At 36.1% G+C, this 19,717-nt stretch overlaps 1 protein-coding gene across 2 annotated transcripts in view; it reads left to right on the top strand.

Moving 5' to 3' along the window:
• Window positions 1–15,860, top strand: part of UGCG (UDP-glucose ceramide glucosyltransferase) — a 38,105-nt gene extending 22,245 nt beyond the window's left edge. The window contains exons 3-9 of one of the 2 annotated variants that reach the window (XM_007116573.4): window positions 3,140–3,242; window positions 4,182–4,283; window positions 6,172–6,284; window positions 8,798–8,976; window positions 11,903–11,989; window positions 12,573–12,762; window positions 13,240–15,860. In XM_007116573.4, coding sequence (XP_007116635.1) covers window positions 3,140–3,242; window positions 4,182–4,283; window positions 6,172–6,284; window positions 8,798–8,976; window positions 11,903–11,989; window positions 12,573–12,762; window positions 13,240–13,410 — 945 coding nt within the window. In that variant the 3' untranslated portion in view covers window positions 13,411–15,860. The remainder of the gene's footprint in view (window positions 1–3,139; window positions 3,243–4,181; window positions 4,284–6,171; window positions 6,285–8,797; window positions 8,977–11,902; window positions 11,990–12,572; window positions 12,763–13,239) is intronic. The other variant, XM_028493646.2, reaches the window with a different exon arrangement.
• The last annotated feature ends 3,857 nt before the right edge of the window (window positions 15,861–19,717 follow it).

The raw sequence follows: 19,717 nt of genomic DNA, 5'->3' as shown, positions 1-19,717 counted from the left end.
CGGCCATGGCTCACGGGCCCAGCCGCTCCGCGGCACGTGGGATCCTCCCAGACCGGGGCGCGAACCCAGTTCCCCTGCATCGGCAGGCGGACGCGCAACCGCTGCGCCACCAGGGAAGCCCTGGCATAATTTTTAATATCAGAAACATCCAAGGGAAAGTTATATCTTTAATAAAATTCTGAACATTTTTTAGATAAAGTGAATTGAGTTTCATCTGCGCTCTGGCTAATCAGGAGGTATTTGTTTTTCATTAGAAATTAAGTTTAAGAGGTATAATCAATAAAAACAAAAACTTTAAATCTTGCATTTGGATGAAGGTAAACTATACCTCCCTTACTTGTTCTAACACCATATACTTCTGAAAAAGTTTTTGCTACAACCTAGTATAGCCTTTTTCTTCCCATTGAATAGATGTCTAGTACTATATATTACAGAGTTTTCTCTTGCTGAGGAAAAAGCCAAGAGTATATTTTTAATAATATTTTATGGAATTGTATTACTTATAAACATATTCTTTCACTATATTTACTTACACCTGTAAAACAGTATAAATTATAAAAGCATAAAACTATGCTGTTTGGAAAAGCAATGAACTCTTTAGAGCAAGCCTGACTGAGCAACTCACTATAGTAGGAAAGCTCATTGTTACTTACACCCTTTGGAAAGTCACTTAACCTTTCTAATCTTCATCGTTAAGGTCTGCCTCTTGTTGGCTCAAGCAAACATTTTGGTCGGGAGGATGGCTGACTTTTTATGGGACTTAAGAGTCAACCCTTGAAGTCAAGTTTCAGGGTGTGGCAGGATGGGCACCCCATCCCATTCTCAGATTTTTATCTGATCTCTGGAGACCAGTGACTGTAAAGTTGCTTAATTATTTCAGTACCTCTAAGGTGGCAATTTTGGTCAATCATCATGAGAGGTAGATATCGGATAGAATATGTAATAACTATAGGTAGAAAGTATGAGGAAAGTATACATTGCTTTTCCCCTTTACTTTTTTTTTTTAATTGGGGTATAGTTGCTTTACAACAAAATGAATCAGCTATATGTATACATATATCCCCTCTCTCTTGAACCTCCCTCCCACCCACCCCCAACCCCACCCATCCCACTCACAGAGCACCAAGCTGAGCTCCCTGTGCTATACAGCAGCTTCCCACAAGCTATCTGTTTTACACATGGTAGTGTATATATATCAGTCCCAATCTCCCAGTTCATCCTCCCCCAACCTTGTGTCCACACGTCCCTTCTCTACGTCTGCATCTCTGTTCCTGCCCTGCAAATAGGTTCATCTGTACCATTTTTCTAGAGTCCACATAGATGCGTTAATATATAATATTTGTTTTTCTCTTTCTAACTTACTTCACTCTGTATGACCGACTCTTAGGTCCATCCAGGTCTCTACTTAATTATTGAGAAAATTTTTTTTCACTTGAAATAAAATACCTTACCTTGTTAGCTAAACTTTCTTTATTTACGTTAGTCCTGGTCCTTATGTGCTCAACCACTAAATTCTATGCTGCCACTTTTTGCTGAGATAATATATCAGTATATTAGGTGAACAGTAATTATTGTGCTCAAGGCACTGTACACATTTTATTTCCACTTTTTACTTGTGTGTGCTTATCGATGGGAGTAAATCAAACAGGCCTTCCCATTACCTTAGCTTTAGTCCCTGTATGTTAGACACCTAAAAAATTGTGTCCTCAACTTTTTGTATTTTTTAGAACACATAGCTTTGTTATTTTCTTATGGACATAATTAACCCTCCTCCTTTGCTTAAAAATGTTCAATCTGTCTTAGAAAGAAGGTTTGGTAGGAAATTTGCTATTGAGTCAGCATGAATTTATCACCACTTTTGAAAAAAATTACTGCTTAGAATACATAGCCCACAAAATTATAAAGTAGCATCTTTATGTGTGAAAGCAAGCACTTTTAAAAAATTTAGTAGTTTACTAAATGGTATCTTAGAGCTCAAGATTTTATAAACTTGGTTACATGTCAGAATCCCCTCAGATGCTCTGATTCAGAAGTTTAAGAGTGGGGCCCAGTATCCTCTTTTTAAAAAAACTGTCCGAGGGTAATTTTGACACAGCCAGCCAAGTGCTAAGAAATGTCTTCCTTAGTGTACTATCAGAGAGTAAACATAGGGCTTCCCCAGTGGCTCAGTGGTTAAGAGTCCACCTGCCAATGCAGGGGACACAGGTTCGAGCCCTGGTCCGGGAAGATCCCACATGCCACGGAGCAGCTAAGCCCGAGCACCACAACTACTGAAGCCCTCGTGCCACAACTACTGAAGCCTGCAGGCCTAGAGCCCGTGCTCCACAGCAAGAGAAGCCACCACAATGAGAAGCCCACGCACCGCAACAAAGAGTAGCCCCAGCCTGCTACAACTAGAGAAAGCCCGCGCACAGCAACGAAGACCCAATGCAGCCAAAAAAATAAAATAAATAAATTTTTAAAAAAAGAGTAAACATGGGTCTGGGCAAAATAAAATCCTGGGTGTTTTCATAGTTAAAAGGCTAAGTGTGCTTTTCAGGATATATTTTTAATCAAATCAGATTCTATTTTACTTCAGAAAATTATTATACGACAAAAAATTTAATCTCACTTTGTCCTTGTGAAGAGTTTGGGAAACCTCTTTAAATTTATCATAGTGGTATTCAATATGTAATTTTTAGCACCTTGATGAAATGATATTAAGTTCAGAGACAAAACTAGAGAACGAAGGGTGTGTTCATTTTGGTTGCTTTCTATGTTGCTTTTACACTGCTAGGCACCCTGTGAGCATCTAGTAAATCTTCAATGATGAAGGCCATGGAGAAGCTTGGAATCCAGTTGAATTATTGGGCCATGCCTATCTGGCAATGGCAAGACTTCAGCTGTGGGCCCTGCCAATCTCTTCATTCTCTCTTTGGCTTGCAAACAGGCCCCTTCTGGAGAAGCTGCTCTCTGTTAAAGCAACACTTGATAATCCTTTAAGTGTCTGCATCCATTATGAATACTCTCTTAACTTCTAAACTTTGTGTGTACAATTGCTTGTTTTTCTTAATGCTTTTTGATCCATCAGTAAATACTGATAATAAGTGGTTATCTTTGGAAAAGAGGTTAATTTACATAAAATGTGTTCTTTGACTAGTATGAAGTACTCCTCTGTGTCCAAGATCATGATGATCCAGCCATTGATGTGTGTAAGAAGCTTCTTGGAAAATATCCAAATGTTGATGCTAGATTGTTTATAGGTAAGTAACAAATTCTACAATAACCTTTTTGCTTTAATATATTAAATATCAGTAATCTTCTTTGCATTAAACTATAGATTAGGGTGCTAGACACCCATTAAGTTATTAGCATGTTTGCTTTATGCATGTTTGTTAGATATAGTGAAAGGTGTTTCTGTCCTTTTGAGAAGACTTAAGTAATAAAGACAAAGTTTTTTTTTTCATATCTGGGATTAACAGAATTACCCCAAATTATGTTTTACTCGTCAGTCAGACATGAGAGTCTGTTATTTTTGTTTCTTTAATATTTTCAATCTATGGCCTTTTCTGTATCTCATTGATTATAATTGGGAGTGAGGGATAGAATTCATTTTTGTAATATTGCAAAAAGAATATTTTTCCAAAAGCCTACAGGCTTATTCTAAAGACTAATTAGAGGTATATTTGCTATTAAATATTATTAATGTTTACTATTAATGCAAGCACTTAAGAATTAGAAAACTGAAACTAATGAATTTTCAAAGATTAGTGATGTAATTTTCTTTTTGAGAATGAACAGTTTTTTTCTAAATATATTATTATGAATAATAAGAAACATAATGGGTTTTTTGGCTTTTAAGTATGATGGTTTTACCAACTGTTTTTTTTAATTTTTGAATTTATTTTATTTATTTTTTTATACAGCAGGTTCTTATTAGTTATCCATATTAGTGTATACATGTCAATCCCCATCTCCCAATTCATCCCACCGCCAGTGTCCACCACCAACCCCACCACTTTCCCCCCTTGGTGTCCATACGTTTATTCTCTACATCTGTGTCTCAAGAGAAACATAATGTTAAAGTATGTTTGTTTAAATTATTAAATCTGCAAGTACTTTTTACTTCTCTCTACTATGTATAATAGAAAATATTTCCAATATTGCATGAATTGTTCACTGCTGTACTTTAAAATTTTTAGGTGGCAAAAAGGTTGGCATTAATCCTAAAATTAACAATTTAATGCCAGGATATGAAGTTGCAAAGTATGATCTTATATGGATTTGTGATAGTGGAATAAGAGGTGAGGTTTTTCTTATTTACTTTGTAGAACTATTCATTCAATGATAAAATGCCAAGAGCAGTCTGAGAATACATTTATCAATCCTATTTGTTTGCCTAATAAAGTAATTCATTTTATCATTATTTTGTGGTAATATGTCACGTTATACTTACTAAGATTTTGATTTTTTTTATACTAACCTAGAATGTTACATGTATGAAAATGTTTTCATTTTGAAGAGAAAATTCCAACTATTAAAAAAAAAAAAAAGAAAGAAAAAAAGACGGGACTTCCCTGATGGCGCAGTGGTTAAGAATCCGCCTGCCAATGCAGGGGACACGGGTTCGAGCCCTGGTCCGGGAAGATCCCACATGCCGCGGAGCAACTAAGCCCGTGCACCACAACTACTGAAGCCCGCGCGCCTAGAGCCCGTGCTCCGCAACAGGAGAAGCCACCACAGTAAGAGGCCTGCACACCTCAACAAGGCGTAGCCCCCGCTCGCTGCAACTAGAGAAAAGCCCGCGTGCCGCAACAAAGACCCAGTGCAGCCAAAAAAAAAAAAAAAAAAAAAAAAAGTCGTGGTCCATTATATAGTCTCTGAGCTTTTTCTAGGTGTAAGTTTTCCCTTATTCATGTGACATCTTTTACTTTAATCTGTTTGTGACATGCGCAATGTACTGTCTCATGCAAAGGGACAGAAATTAATAGGTGCATATTTTACTAGAATTACATACATTTATTAGAATACATTCGTGGCTTTTTACCTAGCTGATTTTATCAGGAATTATTTCAATAATAATGTTTTTAATTATATGGAAATTATAATTTCAATATCAATATATTGAAATTATAATTTGTATTTTTGCATTTTTAAACATTTATACTTATAATAATTTTGGTGTTCTGTAATGTTCTATCATATTCTAATTACCTCAAGTTTTTCACCCTCAACACTTTGGGGCTGGGTAATTCTTTGTTGTCTGGGCTGTCCTGCAGGATGGCTAGCAGCATCCCTGGCCCCTACCCGCTAGATGCAGTAGTAGCCGCTGTTGGTCGTGACAGCCAGAACTGTCTCTGGACATTGCCAAATGTCCCCTACAGGGCAGCAGTTGAGAACCACTACCCAGACTACCTGTATTTAAGGTCCAAATACACGTTTATACAGTAGATTTAGTTCTTAAATACTTGAAGGAAATAAAAATTAAGTCATATAAAATATGAGATTTTTGCTATTTAAAAATGGGAAAATGATTTAAATTTTATCAGCTTGAAATGTGCACATTTGAAAATTAATAGTAAGTTTGGCACTCCTACTTAATTAGATCATTACGAATCTATCAATTCATGGTCAGAGATTACATTCATTTTTCACATTTGCTATCTTAAATTATTTACTATCATATATTTGCTATGTTTTCAGTGTATCAATCTCTGTCAAGTATATTCTCATTCAGTTCCAATTAGCAGTTTTGAGAGAGAATATCTCATACCCCCAGAAAGAGGAGGCTCATTCCCAATGGTTGGAATGGAGGAGTCATAGTGAACGCTGAGCCCCTTTGACCTCTGCTCCTGTACCTTTTGTACTAGGACATATTGTCCATTATTCCAGTTGGGAGGTTCAGAAACGGACTGTTAACGTTTTCAAGGTACATCCTGCCCCTGCTACATATTAGGTATGTACTAGCCTGCAAGTGTCCAGAATAAATTCGCTACCATAAGTTAACCTCTTTGAAATTTTGTATTCTACTCAGAAAGGTGATTGAGATTCATTTTATTAGACCCACATACAAAGAAAAACATTTATTAAGAATTTAATAACTCATAAATTATATTTTACATTAGTGGGCATTTTGCTAAAAGGAAATTTTTTCCTCTCTCCTTCTGCACCTTTTTTTCTTTTGCATCCTAGTGATTCCAGACACACTCACGGACATGGTTAACCAAATGACAGAGAAAGTAGGCCTGGTTCACGGGCTGCCGTATGTAGCAGACAGACAGGGCTTTGCCGCCACACTAGAACAGGTAAGTGCAATGGTTATAAATAATATTCTTGTTATCAGATCCCTAATCTCCCAGAAGCTTGAGACTATGCTGAGAGTTGGGGTGAGCTACCTGAAGTTAACTGTATTAAGTCTGCTTTAACCTGCTGAGTTCTGGCATCCTCAAGTTGAGAGTAGCTGTTTTCATTAGTGAAGAAATGCTTAAGTATCATGAAGTATTTCAAATATATAAAAAAAGGAAAATTGTTCATACAAGTCATTATAAAATCCACTTGATTTCCTGCTACAACAGATTTCTAAAAATTATCTGAGCAACTTATTTTATGTTTTCCATTTTTACTCCTCACCTTTTAACAGAAATATAAACTTATGTGTAGGAAACTGAGTTACGGGGAAAAATATAAGAAGCAAAAAAATCAAAATACAAACCACTCCCAGAACCCTACCAATTAGAGGAAGTTTCTATTTTTAAAAATTAAGGTTGTTTGTTTTTCTTTTAGCATTAGGACTCTCTTTTTTTTTCTTCCAATGTACCTTCTAAAAACCAAAGTTGAGATAATACTCAAAATAATTTATTTCTTATTTTTGTCACTTCATAAACTTTTTCCCATATCATTAATATTATTTTATAAAAGTATAATTTTTATTGGCTTTATCATAGTCTATCATATGTATATCCTATACTTAACCATTCCTGTACTGTTAAACATTCAGGAGGGAAGACTTAATGTTATAAGGGAAGGATATACAGTTTCAGTCTCTAAATATATCAACTTGCTTTTAAGCATATCTTCATTTATGTTCTTTTGAATTGCAGTCATCTGAGGGTAAAAGGTACATTGTAGAAACTTGTATTTAACCTTTGGGAATTTGAACCGTGAGGTCTTTCTTAATATTGCCTGTGAGTATATTTGTCCTGCTGCAAGAAATCATTAGTCTTAAATACCAGTTTTTGGTTAGTAAAAGAGGTTCTGGGTAGTTACTTTAAAATCAAAAACTTTTTATTCTTATGCACCATGTTGTGTTTTCTGTTTTGGAAATATCCAACTTGATTTGTATGTCAATAATAGATATCTCCCAGATTATACCCTCTCCCTTAGTTTAAAGGTTTGATCCCTAACTGTCACTCTGTCATACAGAGTGAATGGAGATAGGCCAAAGGAATTATTCCAGTCTGTAAAGAAATCCTGGGAGCCTTCAACACAGTACCTAGTCCCACCTCATTCCTAAAACCTCACTTAATGACTGCTTAAGGAATTAAGATGTGTGCTTCTGGTTTTAGAAGTTTGTTTCACTTCCATCCCACAAATACTAGGGCTTCATTCCAGTCTGGACACAGGTTAGGTAGCAAGAATCACATACTTAATCATTTCTGAGAATTACCTTGTTCTACGCCATGTATGTGACTTCTGCCATTGAGAATGCCCTCCGTATCTGTGGGTTCTACATCTGTGGCTTCAACCAACTGTAGGTCGAAAATATTCAGAAAAAAAAATTCCAGAAAGTTACAAAAAGCAAAATGTGAATTTGCCTTGCACCAGTAACTGTTTACATAGCATTTACATTGTATTTACAACTCTTTACTTCGCATTTACATTGTATTAGGTGTTATAAGTAATCTGACAGGTGTAGATAATATGCAAATAGCATCCGTGGATTTTGGTACAGGGCTCCTGGAACCAATTACCCTAGGATACAGAGAGATGACTAATTACAAAAGGCAGCATATCTAAGATGTAAATAATAAATAGGTTTTATATCTGCTAAGTTGGGTGATGACCATGTAATTCTACTATTAATTTAGTAGTTTGCATTTCTCATGACTTCAAAGCACATCTAGGAAAAGGGCAGTAAAATGGAAGACAGAATATTAGTATCCACCCTATTTATGAAAAATACATTGAAAAATGGGGAAGTTGGGAAGCTCAGTGACTCTGGCAGGAAATAGCTAGCTATATAAAAGGACACAAGAAAAGGAATTAAGAAATAGGATTGTTCTTTTGGTTGATGTACCTATAAATACTGTGTGTATGAATGTGCGCATGTGTGTAGCCACATGCATACATATACACATATACATGTACGTACGTATACCTATATATGTAGATGTGTATATATCTACATAACATTCTGAAAACAACACATTAAATATTAATATTTTATATGAAGTGAGTGATATTTTTTACCTGTCTGATTTAAATCCAAATTAAGTTTTACTTCAGTAAATCTTTAAATCCTGGAGTTTTAGAGAAGACAGTATTTATTTGAGAATAAAATATACTTTTCCCTCCTAGAAGTAAATACTTCTTTGTAATGGTGATAATAACAAGTGTAGTCAATCAAATAAGAAATTATTGACTGCCTGCTATATGTAAATATTACTTTGTACCACTTTTTATTCAGGTAATTTATGTAAGAATAATAGAATATTCACCCAATCATACTTAAATTCATTAGGAAGAATAATTTATAAACATCATACTTTTAACATAAAATTCCAATTGTATACATATGTTTTTGGCTTTGTTTTGGCAGGTGTATTTTGGAACCTCTCATCCAAGGTCCTATATCTCTGCCAATGTCACTGGTTTCAAATGTGTGACGGGAATGTCTTGTTTAATGAGAAAGGATGTGTTAGATCAAGCAGGAGGGCTTATAGCTTTTGCTCAATACATTGCTGAAGATTACTTTATGGCCAAAGCAATAGCTGACCGGTAAGGAAACTAAATTAAATTAGGCTGTTACATTTTTGGTTCCTAACTTCTGTTGGTTTATTCTGTTTGTTAAACCCATGGATTAAGAGCTATTTTATTTTATTTTTTGCTAGTGAGTACAGAATAGTTTACTACTTTTAGAATGTAATTCCTATTAATTATTCAGTTATGTACTAATGAAGCAAATAAATGTTCTAGTTTCTCTACATTCTTCAAATTAATGTGGTTTCTAGAGCAGTATGGAGTTTCCTTAAAAAAACTAAAAATAGAGTTACCATATGATCCTGCAATCCCACTCCTGGGTATATATCTGGAGAAAACTAATTTGAAGATACATGCACCCCAATATTCATAGCAGCACTATTTGCAATAGCCAAGACACGGAAACAACATAAATGCACATCAACAGATGAATAGATAAAGAAGATGTGGTCTGGATATACAATGGAATATTACTCAGTCATAAAAAACAATGAGAAAATGTAATTTGCAGCAACATGGATGGACCTAGAGATTATATTAAGTGAAGTCAGACAGAGAAGGACAAATATCATATAATATCACTTATAGATGGAATCTAAAAAAATGATACAAATGAACTTATTTACAAAACAGAAATAAATTCACAGACATAGAAACCAAACTTATGTTTACCAACGAGGATAGGAGGGGTGGAGGGAGATAACTCAGGAGTTTGGGGTTAACATATATACACTATATAAAACAAGTAAACAACAAGGACCTCCTGTATAGCATACAGATACATACACACTGAATCACTTTGCTGTACACTTGAAACTAACACAACACTGTAAATTAATGTTATACTACACTTCAATTTAAAAATAAAATAAATACATTTAAACCCTAAAAAAAAAACCTGCATGGTTTGAAGTTATTAAATTGAAGCTTCTCTGTGATTATAAATTTTCATTATTATGGATGTAAATTTTTATGTGTTTTAGAAGAATTAAAAATGTCAGTGCATGGGGCTTCCCTGGTGGCGCAGTGGTTGCGCGTCCGCCTGCCGATGCAGGGGAACCGGGTTCGCGCCCCGGTATGGGAGGATCCCACATGCCGCGGAGCGGCTGGGCCCGTGAGCCATGGCCGCTGAGCCTGCGCGTCCGGAGCCTGTGCTCCGCAACGGGAGAGGCCACGGCAGAGGAAGGCCCGCATACCACAAAAAAAAAAAAAAAATGTCAGTGCAGTCATAAGCCAGTAGGTGAAAATTTAAAGAATATGATTTCAAATTTTGAAATTTCTCAGTAGATTATTTGATAATTTGCTAAGAAGCCACCTAATGATTCACATGATTGGCTTAATAACATTTCTCTATCACACAGTGACACTCATTTGCTTTTTTAAAGGGGGTCATTTCCTTGTCTGATAATTTACTAAAGATGTGATCTTAAAAATTGAAGTATGTTTTTAAACTTCTCTCCTGATGGTGTTAATGTGGTCCATGGTTTCACTTTTGGTTTCACACCCTGCTCCCCCCTTTTTTTTTTTTGATTAATAGTGTTCAGAGACTAAACTATTAAATACAGGACCCACTCCATTTAGTACTTTCAGAATGTCTGTATTTTAAGTTTATTAAACTGTGAACTGAGGGGTTGTTCCTTCCATTTCTTAGGTGGTACTATCATGGGCCTCTGTAATGACTAAAATGTGTATAAGTATGATGTACACTACGTAGGGTGCTATCCTGGGACGAGGCTCACCCTGAACACTGGCAGTTGCTCACTTTTTTTTTTTTAATTAATTTAATTAGTTGATTTACAGTATTATATAGTTTTAGGTATACAACATAGTGATTCAGTATTTTTATAGATTATACTCCATTTAAAGATATAGCAAAATAATGGCTGTATTTCCCTGTGCTGTGCAATATATCCTTGTTGCCTATTTTATACAAGGTAGTTTCTATCTCTTCATTCTCTTTCCCTATCTTGCCCCCCACTCCTTCCATCTCCCCTCTGGTAACCACTAGTTCTCTAAGTCTGTGAGTCTTTTCTTTTTTGTTTAGTCATTCATTTGTTTTATTTTTTAGATTTCCACATATAAGTGATAACAGACTATTTGTCTTTCTCTGTCTCACTTATTTCACTAAGCATAATACCCTCTAGGTCCATGCACATTGTTGCAAATAACAGGATTTCATTCTTTTTTTATGACTGAGTAATATTCTAGTGTGTGTGTGTGTGTGTGTGTGTGTGTGTGTGTGCGTGTGTACTTCCATATCTTGGCTACTGTAAATAATGCTTCTTTAGGGTGCTATCCTGGGACGAGGCTCACCCTGAACACTGGCAGTTGCTCACTTTTTTTTTTTTAATTAATTTAATTAGTTGATTTACAGTATTATATAGTTTTAGGTATACAACATAGTGATTCAGTATTTTTATAGATTATACTCCATTTAAAGATATAGCAAAATAATGGCTGTATTTCCCTGTGCTGTGCAATATATCCTTGTTGCCTATTTTATACAAGGTAGTTTCTATCTCTTCATTCTCTTTCCCTATCTTGCCCCCCACTCCTTCCATCTCCCCTCTGGTAACCACTAGTTCTCTAAGTCTGTGAGTCTTTTCTTTTTTGTTTAGTCATTCATTTGTTTTATTTTTTAGATTTCCACATATAAGTGATAACAGACTATTTGTCTTTCTCTGTCTCACTTATTTCACTAAGCATAATACCCTCTAGGTCCATGCACATTGTTGCAAATAACAGGATTTCATTCTTTTTTTATGACTGAGTAATATTCTAGTGTGTGTGTGTGTGTGTGTGTGTGTGTGTGCGTGTGTACTTCCATATCTTGGCTACTGTAAATAATGCTTCTTACTCTTTATAGGGATGAATAAATGCATAATCAGTCATGCTTGCATGTGTTCATCATCATAGCTCATTTTATAATTGTCTTAATTTTCAGAGGTTGGAGGTTTGCAATGTCCACTCAAGTTGCAATGCAAAACTCTGGCTCGTATTCAATTTCTCAGTTTCAATCCAGAATGATCAGGTAAACCAGCTGGATTTCTTCTTTTTATACTTTATTAAAAGAAAAGGGGAAGGGCGAGTAATTTTTACATGGTTTTAACTTGGTTTTAAAAAAAAACCTAAAAGTCAGATTTTGTTTATTTCCAGAAAAGAGAGGTTAACTTCCTTATTAAAATAGATTTAACATCTAAATATATTTTCTTTCCTATGTAACACTGAAAGCTTTCAAAAAAGAGATGTTGAGACTTTGAATTTTTTTATGCCAATCTCTGTTTTCTAACTTTCTACCCTTTGAATTTTATGATCTTTATTCATCAGAATATAGGCCATACAAATGAATTGATAGACTCTTTTCTTTGAGATACTAAATAAAAATAGAAAAGAGATTCATTAAATACTCTTTAAAGTTTATATAAAAGGCTTTTATATAACAGGATAAACTTAAAAAAATTATTATTATATATTTTTGACTGTGTTGGGTCTTCGTTTCTGTGCGAGGGCTTTCTCTAGTTGCAGCAAGCGGGGGCCTCATCATTTTGAGAAAAATTGATTAGTCTTGTAACCAGGCTGTTTAAAGAAAATCCCTTTTTGTTTGTTTGTTTAAGGTGGACCAAATTGCGAATTAACATGCTTCCTGCAACAATAATTTGTGAGCCAATTTCAGAATGCTTTGTTGCCAGTTTAATTATTGGATGGGCAGCCCACCATGTATTCAGATGGGATATTATGGTATTTTTCATGTGTCATTGCCTGGCATGGTTTATATTTGACTACATTCAACTCAGGGGTGTCCAGGTATGTGGATAGGCTTGGGAAAGTTGGCAGTCATTTGGTGGAACTAAAACACTTTTGATTTAGAAGAAGTTGAAGAAAATCTATCTGAGCCATTCTTCAGCCTCCCAGTGAAGGTTAAAATCAGGTTTAAGCATTACTTTCCTTAGTGGAACGTGGACACAAAATGGAACTTGATTTTCAACTTTCAGCTGGTTATACAATCACTTTTATTAAGGCTCCAAAAAAAAAAAAAAAAAAGAATGATGTAAAGCAAATCAACAAGTCTTCAAACTAAGAATATGTTAGGATAGCAGTTATTTTAATGCTGCTTTTCTTCCTAATTAACATTTCCTTAACCAATATAGCATGACAGTTGAATTATCTTAAGAAGCAGACTTGACTTTATATAGTGTATTTAAAAGAGTGAAATTGAAGAATTTCATTTTTTAAACTGTGTCTTTAGTCTGACAGTACATAATTTATTTTTTTAATTCCTAGGGTGGCACACTGTGTTTTTCAAAACTTGATTATGCAGTAGCTTGGTTCATCCGTGAATCCATGACAATATACATTTTTTTGTCGGCATTATGGGACCCAACGATAAGCTGGAGAACTGGTCGCTACAGACTACGCTGTGGAGGCACAGCCGAGGAAATCCTAGATGTCTAACTACAGCTTTGTGACTGTACATAAGGAAAAAAAGAGGATTATAAATTATGTTTATATAAATGCTTTTAAAAAATCTACCTTCAGTAGTTTTATCACATGTATGTTTTGGTATCTGTTCTCTAATTTATTTTGCATGGCACTTGCATCTGTGAAAAGGAAAGAAAAAAAAAAAAAAAACACATCTGTAGTCTTGGCCAAATGGTTATACTTTATTTTGTGGAAGTAGAGAATCAAGAGAATTGGTTCTAGGAACCTGGGTTCGGTTTTTGTTGTTGTTTGTTTGTTTACTTTTTAAAAATACATAAATAAATAAATCTATATATATATATATATATATATGAATGCTCTGCAACAAACACTATGACAGTATCCTTCAGTAGAGAGAGTTTCTTATTGGTAAGTACACTCATTTAGAATATGTATGGGATGGCAACAGCTTTGTTTGGGGGGCTTGAAAAGACCAGAAGGTGCAATCCCTTTTCATGTCTAAAGTGAAAGGTATTAATGCAGTGAACTGCCTGCAGTGAGGTACTAACTGAGAAACTTTTTCATGCTTTATGCCTACCTCTTGTAGTCGTTGCAGAGGAAATATAAACTGTAATATGGTAGCTAGGCCTTGCAAAAACAAATGGAAAAACTTTAAAAATAATAATAACAAAAGAGCTGGAGTCTAGTATTTATATGAATATGTGAGAAATATTTTTTCGGTCTCACCGCAACGAACCAAAAGTGGTTGAGTTTGGTTTTTAATTGTAGCCATGTCTTGAAGGCATCTTTTTGACCAACTCTTGTTGGTTCTGTCTTGAACCATTGTTAATCACTGTGCTGGTAAGTCTTTCCTTCCCTGCTCCTCACCTGACCCATCCCATCTTTCCTTAACTTTTTGCAGGGGGTGGGGTGGGGGGTTTGTTTTAGTGTGAATGGATGTTTTGATAGTTGTGAGGAAAAATGCATTTCAGACACATTTCACACATGAGCTATTTTCTTACACGGTCTGTCTTATTGTTAAAAAGAATGTAATTTCATGATACAGGTATTTAATATCTTTTTTAAGTAAATAAATATTCTAGCCATCAATAAATAAATTGCAGTAGAGTATTAAGAGGGGACAGGATGAGTTTTACTCTTAAAATTAATCAGTATCCAACTAAGTCTATGTGTGTGTGTGCGTTTTGTTTTGTTTTTTAATTTACTATTACTGTTAGTCTAGTCTTATTTAAATTGGATTTTTGTATTCCAGTTTGTATGACAAAATAGACTAGAGCAGTTCTGGTTGTAAATGCATGCTGTATTTCACTCTTCTCTCCCCATCATGCCGCTAAACTCGCTTGTCAGGTTGTGCTTAACTTGTGGTGAGCTGGACTTGTTTTTGTTTAAAAGAAAAAAAAGAATAGGCAGAAATATAAGGGACAGTGCATAAGCCTTTCGTTTTTCTTTTTTTTTTTTTGTAGTGGACGTTTGCTCTTTCTTCAGTATTGGATGGCATGTTGTCCATATGAATGCCTGCTGCAGGGCTGACACTGGCAATATGGCAGCTTCAAACTCTAATAAGTTACTGCAATTTCCATGTCAAAGCATAATGTGTCACATATTAGCAATAACTACATATTTATAAAAAATGAACACTTTTTCACTGAGCCAATTTCATTTAATTGTCTAATGAGTATATACATGGTTTAAATTGCAGTATATCTGTAAATGTGTGTATACTGAGTATACACAGTATATACAAGCTTTCTCTGGGCCAAACTGCTTCATTCAGTTTTTTCGGTTTTTTGTTTTGTTTTTTTGCCTTATGATGAATTTGTTTGAAGGGCATTTTCTTCATGAACAAAGGCTTTGATGCATATTCCTTTCTACATGAAATGGGGGTAGTATTGTTCTCTGAGGAAAGTTGCATAGCGAAAACCAGTCTAGTTGTGACCCACTCTGTTTATTTTTTTAAGTCAGTATCACACAAGCTGAATTTTGCTGACCGTGTTCGTAATTTGTTGGTTTGTTTAACGAAGTTTGGTTGATGCCATCCTTTGCACTGCTGAAGTGAAATCTTGCTTATTCCTTACCTTTTTGCTGATCTCGGTATGGGCAGTGTAACAACAAAACCCAAATGGCTGGACAGACTTCTTGTGTTTGTAAATATAAAAAATGACTGTTCTGTATATGTGTGTTTTTAATGTGGTAGTGGAGTATTTCCTTCCAGTGAAGCTTCACTTAAGCAGACAGAGTGATTCTTTGTTTAGCAAGTTTAGAGCGATGATAAAATGGCAAGAATAATATAAATGTTATTATAATGATGAAGAAAGCATCACAGCAGAACTGTAGGAGTCCAAATTTAATAAACCGTCTAAAAAAAAAAAAACACCAAGTGTCTAGAATATACCATGTTTATTATTTAAAATCATTGTCTTAAGTTTTTTGTTCAAAAAATAAAAATTTGAATACAATCAGAACATTAGCAATAATGAATTTTTGTTTCTTGTCTTTTATATTTTTATAAATAACATGTTCCACCATTCACAGCAGAATTATTTGAAGAATTCTGTAGTGTTAATTTTGAAATCTTCTCTTTACCTGTGCTACAGGTGAGATGTATGACTTAAAGTCAGGCTTTTCTGTATTGGTTGCATGTTAGAATTACCAGTAGAACTTAAAAAAAAATACAGATGCCTGGGCCCTGCCTGCAGAGTCTGGTTTAATTATTCTGGGTGGAGCCCGAGCACTGCTCTTTGTTCTGTGCAAGCAGATGTGAGAAGCCCTGGCCCATTATAACATTTAGAAAAGACTCAGTGGTCCTTTAGTCCCCTCTCGCCTGCGCTTACAACCTGAACTCACCCTTTGAGATCTTACCACCCCAATGGCGAGGAAGGGCAGATCCAAGGAAAAGAAAGGAATGGCTTTGCTGCTGGACATCTAAAAGAGACACAGACTGTGTGTCATCCCACACACTGTCCAGGGTCAGGCTCCTCCCAAGCTTAGAGGCACCCCCAGGCCTGGTTTTAACGCCAGCCCGTGAGAAGAATGCTCTTAACTGGAGAGCCAGTCCCAGGGGAGAAAGACTCGAGAAGGGGTTTGGCTGTGGCCTGCCAGGGGCCCCACTCCTAGCACCTTGACCCAGCAAACAAGCTCATTCCTCCTGGTTTGTAAAGTATACTTCTAACCCTAACGTTTAAGAAACGATCAACAAAAAGTTGGTGTAAGTCTTAGAGTTTTATAGCTAGGCAAACTTTGAAAAGCCCTTGCCCTTATTTTAGAGTAGAAAGCTGAGACACCCACTGTGAAAGCTGTGGTCACAGAGGGTAGGTGGACAGTTGTCGGCTGATCTGGAGTAGCCCCTGCATCTATCAGGTCCCAGCATCATCAGTCACCCCACTAGATCCTGTTGTTTAAAATTCTGCCTACAGCAGCTTTAAAACTCAGTATATAAACCTTAAAATTTTTTTAAAAATCCATAATTTCAATAACCATCTTTATTCCAACTCTTAAATTGTTCTAGAGAACCAGATTCAAACCTGCCAAACAAGAATAATTATAAAGCTAGTTTAAGGTAAATGCTTTACATATATTATTTGATAGATAAGATTAGTACATACCACAAGACTTCATGTTTATGAAAATAGTTCAGACATTTCCTTCTCATGTTTAGTAGGATATAGTAGTGTTTGGATTATTCATTTCAAGTTATAGTTTATGACTACACCAACTTCTTTTTGTTGGAAAGGAAACAAAACATTGCAAAATGGTGAGCAGTTGTCCCTGCAGAGCTGCAAGGAATGCGTTTGAGTAATTTGCCTTAAAGATACTAATATCTGCAAGATAGCTTAGAATCACTATGTCCACATTTTCTAAAAACAAATAAAAATGTATAACTTTAACAGTTTAAACAGCTACTTGCCTAAGCACCAAAATGTGCTAAACACTTTACACGACCCCTGCCCTGTCCTGGGAGAGATTGGCAGAGACTGTGGGTAGTTTCATGTGCTTTGCTGTTTAGTCGATTCATCATTAAGACATCCGTGCTAACAGCATGGACTTGTAATTAAACAATTTAAGGATATCATTTCTTTATACCAGGACTGGAAATATCTGTTCTGCCCCCGCTGCTGCCTCCACACCTCCCATTGCCACCTTGTTTTCACTGTTTTCTTACCCTTGTCATCTGCCCTGGAACCTCTGTCGTCTTCCCTCATGGCTGACCAACACCAGGCCAGTGGAAGGAACATAGGCAGGATGTTAGAGAATTCTGCAGACCATTGACAGGCTGCTCTGGAGCACGGAAAAGAGTAGGCTTGCAAGTGGAGACTTGGGAGTCCTTTCCATAGACGCGATAGTTGAAGATAATGAATGTGATAACCAAAGATAGAGTGTCAATGGACGAGAATCTTGGGGACCTACCTAGACATACAATGGGAGAAAAGCATCCAGGGCAAGAGGCTGCCAATGTGGAGTCAGACAGCCTTTTGGTAGCTATGGGAATTAGGGCAGTTTACTTAATCTTTCTGAGCCTACATTTATTAACCATGTGGAAATGGGGAGCTAATGTGTATAAAGTGATGGTTAACTCCTCTCCCCTTTCAAAGAAGAAGTAGTGAAAGGAGTGCCACAGGTGCCTTAGAGAGGTTTCAAGAAGGAAATGGTCAGTGGGGTCATGGACGAAAAGGAATGATGGCTGGTGAGTTCAGGAGCAGACGTACTTCCTGCAGGGGCACCAATGTTGCTGGATTTCAGGCCGTTGTAAATCGTTGCATAATGATAGGTGAAGTGTCAGCATGTGAGGACATAGCTTCTTTATGGATGGTCTGTCTTGTTTTACATTATACTCTCTTCAGGGAGAGAGAGAAGGGTGGGATGTCAGATAGAGCCAGAAATCGCTCCTGACCCTGAGAGTAACCACTGTGCCAAAAAAAGTTTTCAGAATGGCTGCCCTGGGAATTCCCTGGCGGTCCGGTGGTTAGGACTCCATGATTTCACTACAGAGGGCCCGGGTTCAATCCCTGGTTGGGGAACTGAGGTCCTGCAAGCTGCGTGGCATGGCCAAAAAAGCCAAAAAAACAAAAAACATGGCTGTTCAGTAGAGTGGAAGGAGCAGAAATCAGATTATTGGGATTTAAGGAGTATATGAGGAAGAAATGAAAGATATGAGCACAGATATTTGGAAATTGCAACAGTGAAGTATTGATACATGCCACAACACAACCTTGGAAACATTATGCTAAGTAAAAGAAGTCAGGTACAAAAGGCTACATACTGTATGATTCCATTTGTATGCAATGCCAGAGTAGGCAAATCCATGGGGACAGGAAGTAGATTAGTAGCTGCCAGAGAGAGGCTGGAGGATGGGAGGAAAGAGGAGTGACTCCTAACAGGTTCAAGGTTTCTTTTTGGAATGATGGAAATGTTTTGCAATTAGATAGTGGTGATTGTTGCACAACAACAAAACAAACAAAAAAGCACCTCTGAATTGTACATTTTAAAAGGCAAATCTTACGGTATGGGAATTATATCTCAATTTTTTAAATAAAGAAAAAATAAAAGTCACCGTTAATGTATTATTTCCTTCCAGTGTGCTGACACGTATTGCCGAAATGTTTCAAGAGAGGGTGTGTGTAACTGCTCGTTACTTGGCATCCTTGCTAGAACTCGGGATTGCCATTTTCTAAATCTTTTTAAAGGAAAGAGGAGTGACTCCTAACAGGTTCAAGGTTTCTTTTTGGAATGATGGAAATGTTTTGCAATTAGATAGTGGTGATTGTTGCACAACAACAAAACAAACAAGCACCTCTGAATTGTACATTTTAAAAGGCAAATCTTACGGTATGGGAATTATATCTCAATTTTTTAAATAAAGAAAAAATAAAAGTCACCGTTAATGTATTATTTCCTTCCAGTGTGCTGACACATATTGCCGAAATGTTTCAAGAGAGGGTGTGTGTAACTGCTCGTTACTTGGCATCCTTACTAGAACTCGGGATTGCCATTTTCTAAATCTTTTTAAATTTGACAGATGAAAATATTGTACCTCATCGTCTAAATTATAGATTTTTAAGTGACTGGTTATGATTGAGTATTCTTTATGTATGATTTTTAGCCACTGAAATTTCTTCCATTTCTTAAACTTATTTACCTGAGAGTCTTAAGGCTTTCCTATTGCTTATTACACACCTCTTTTCTTTTTAACCATATGAAACAATTTACATTGCCAACCAGAACACACTGCTAAAATCTTTGCCTTTAGGATATTTCCCCAAGGCAAGATGGGGTAGGCATGGAAATAATTGATTAACATTTGTGCAACTAAATGGCCCACGCA

This window comes from Physeter macrocephalus, chromosome 9, assembly GCF_002837175.3.
Source record: "Physeter macrocephalus isolate SW-GA chromosome 9, ASM283717v5, whole genome shotgun sequence".
Lineage (NCBI taxonomy): Eukaryota > Metazoa > Chordata > Mammalia > Artiodactyla > Physeteridae > Physeter > Physeter macrocephalus.
Note: the sequence above shows the minus strand (reverse complement) of the source record. Positions and strands in the feature narration are given on the sequence as shown.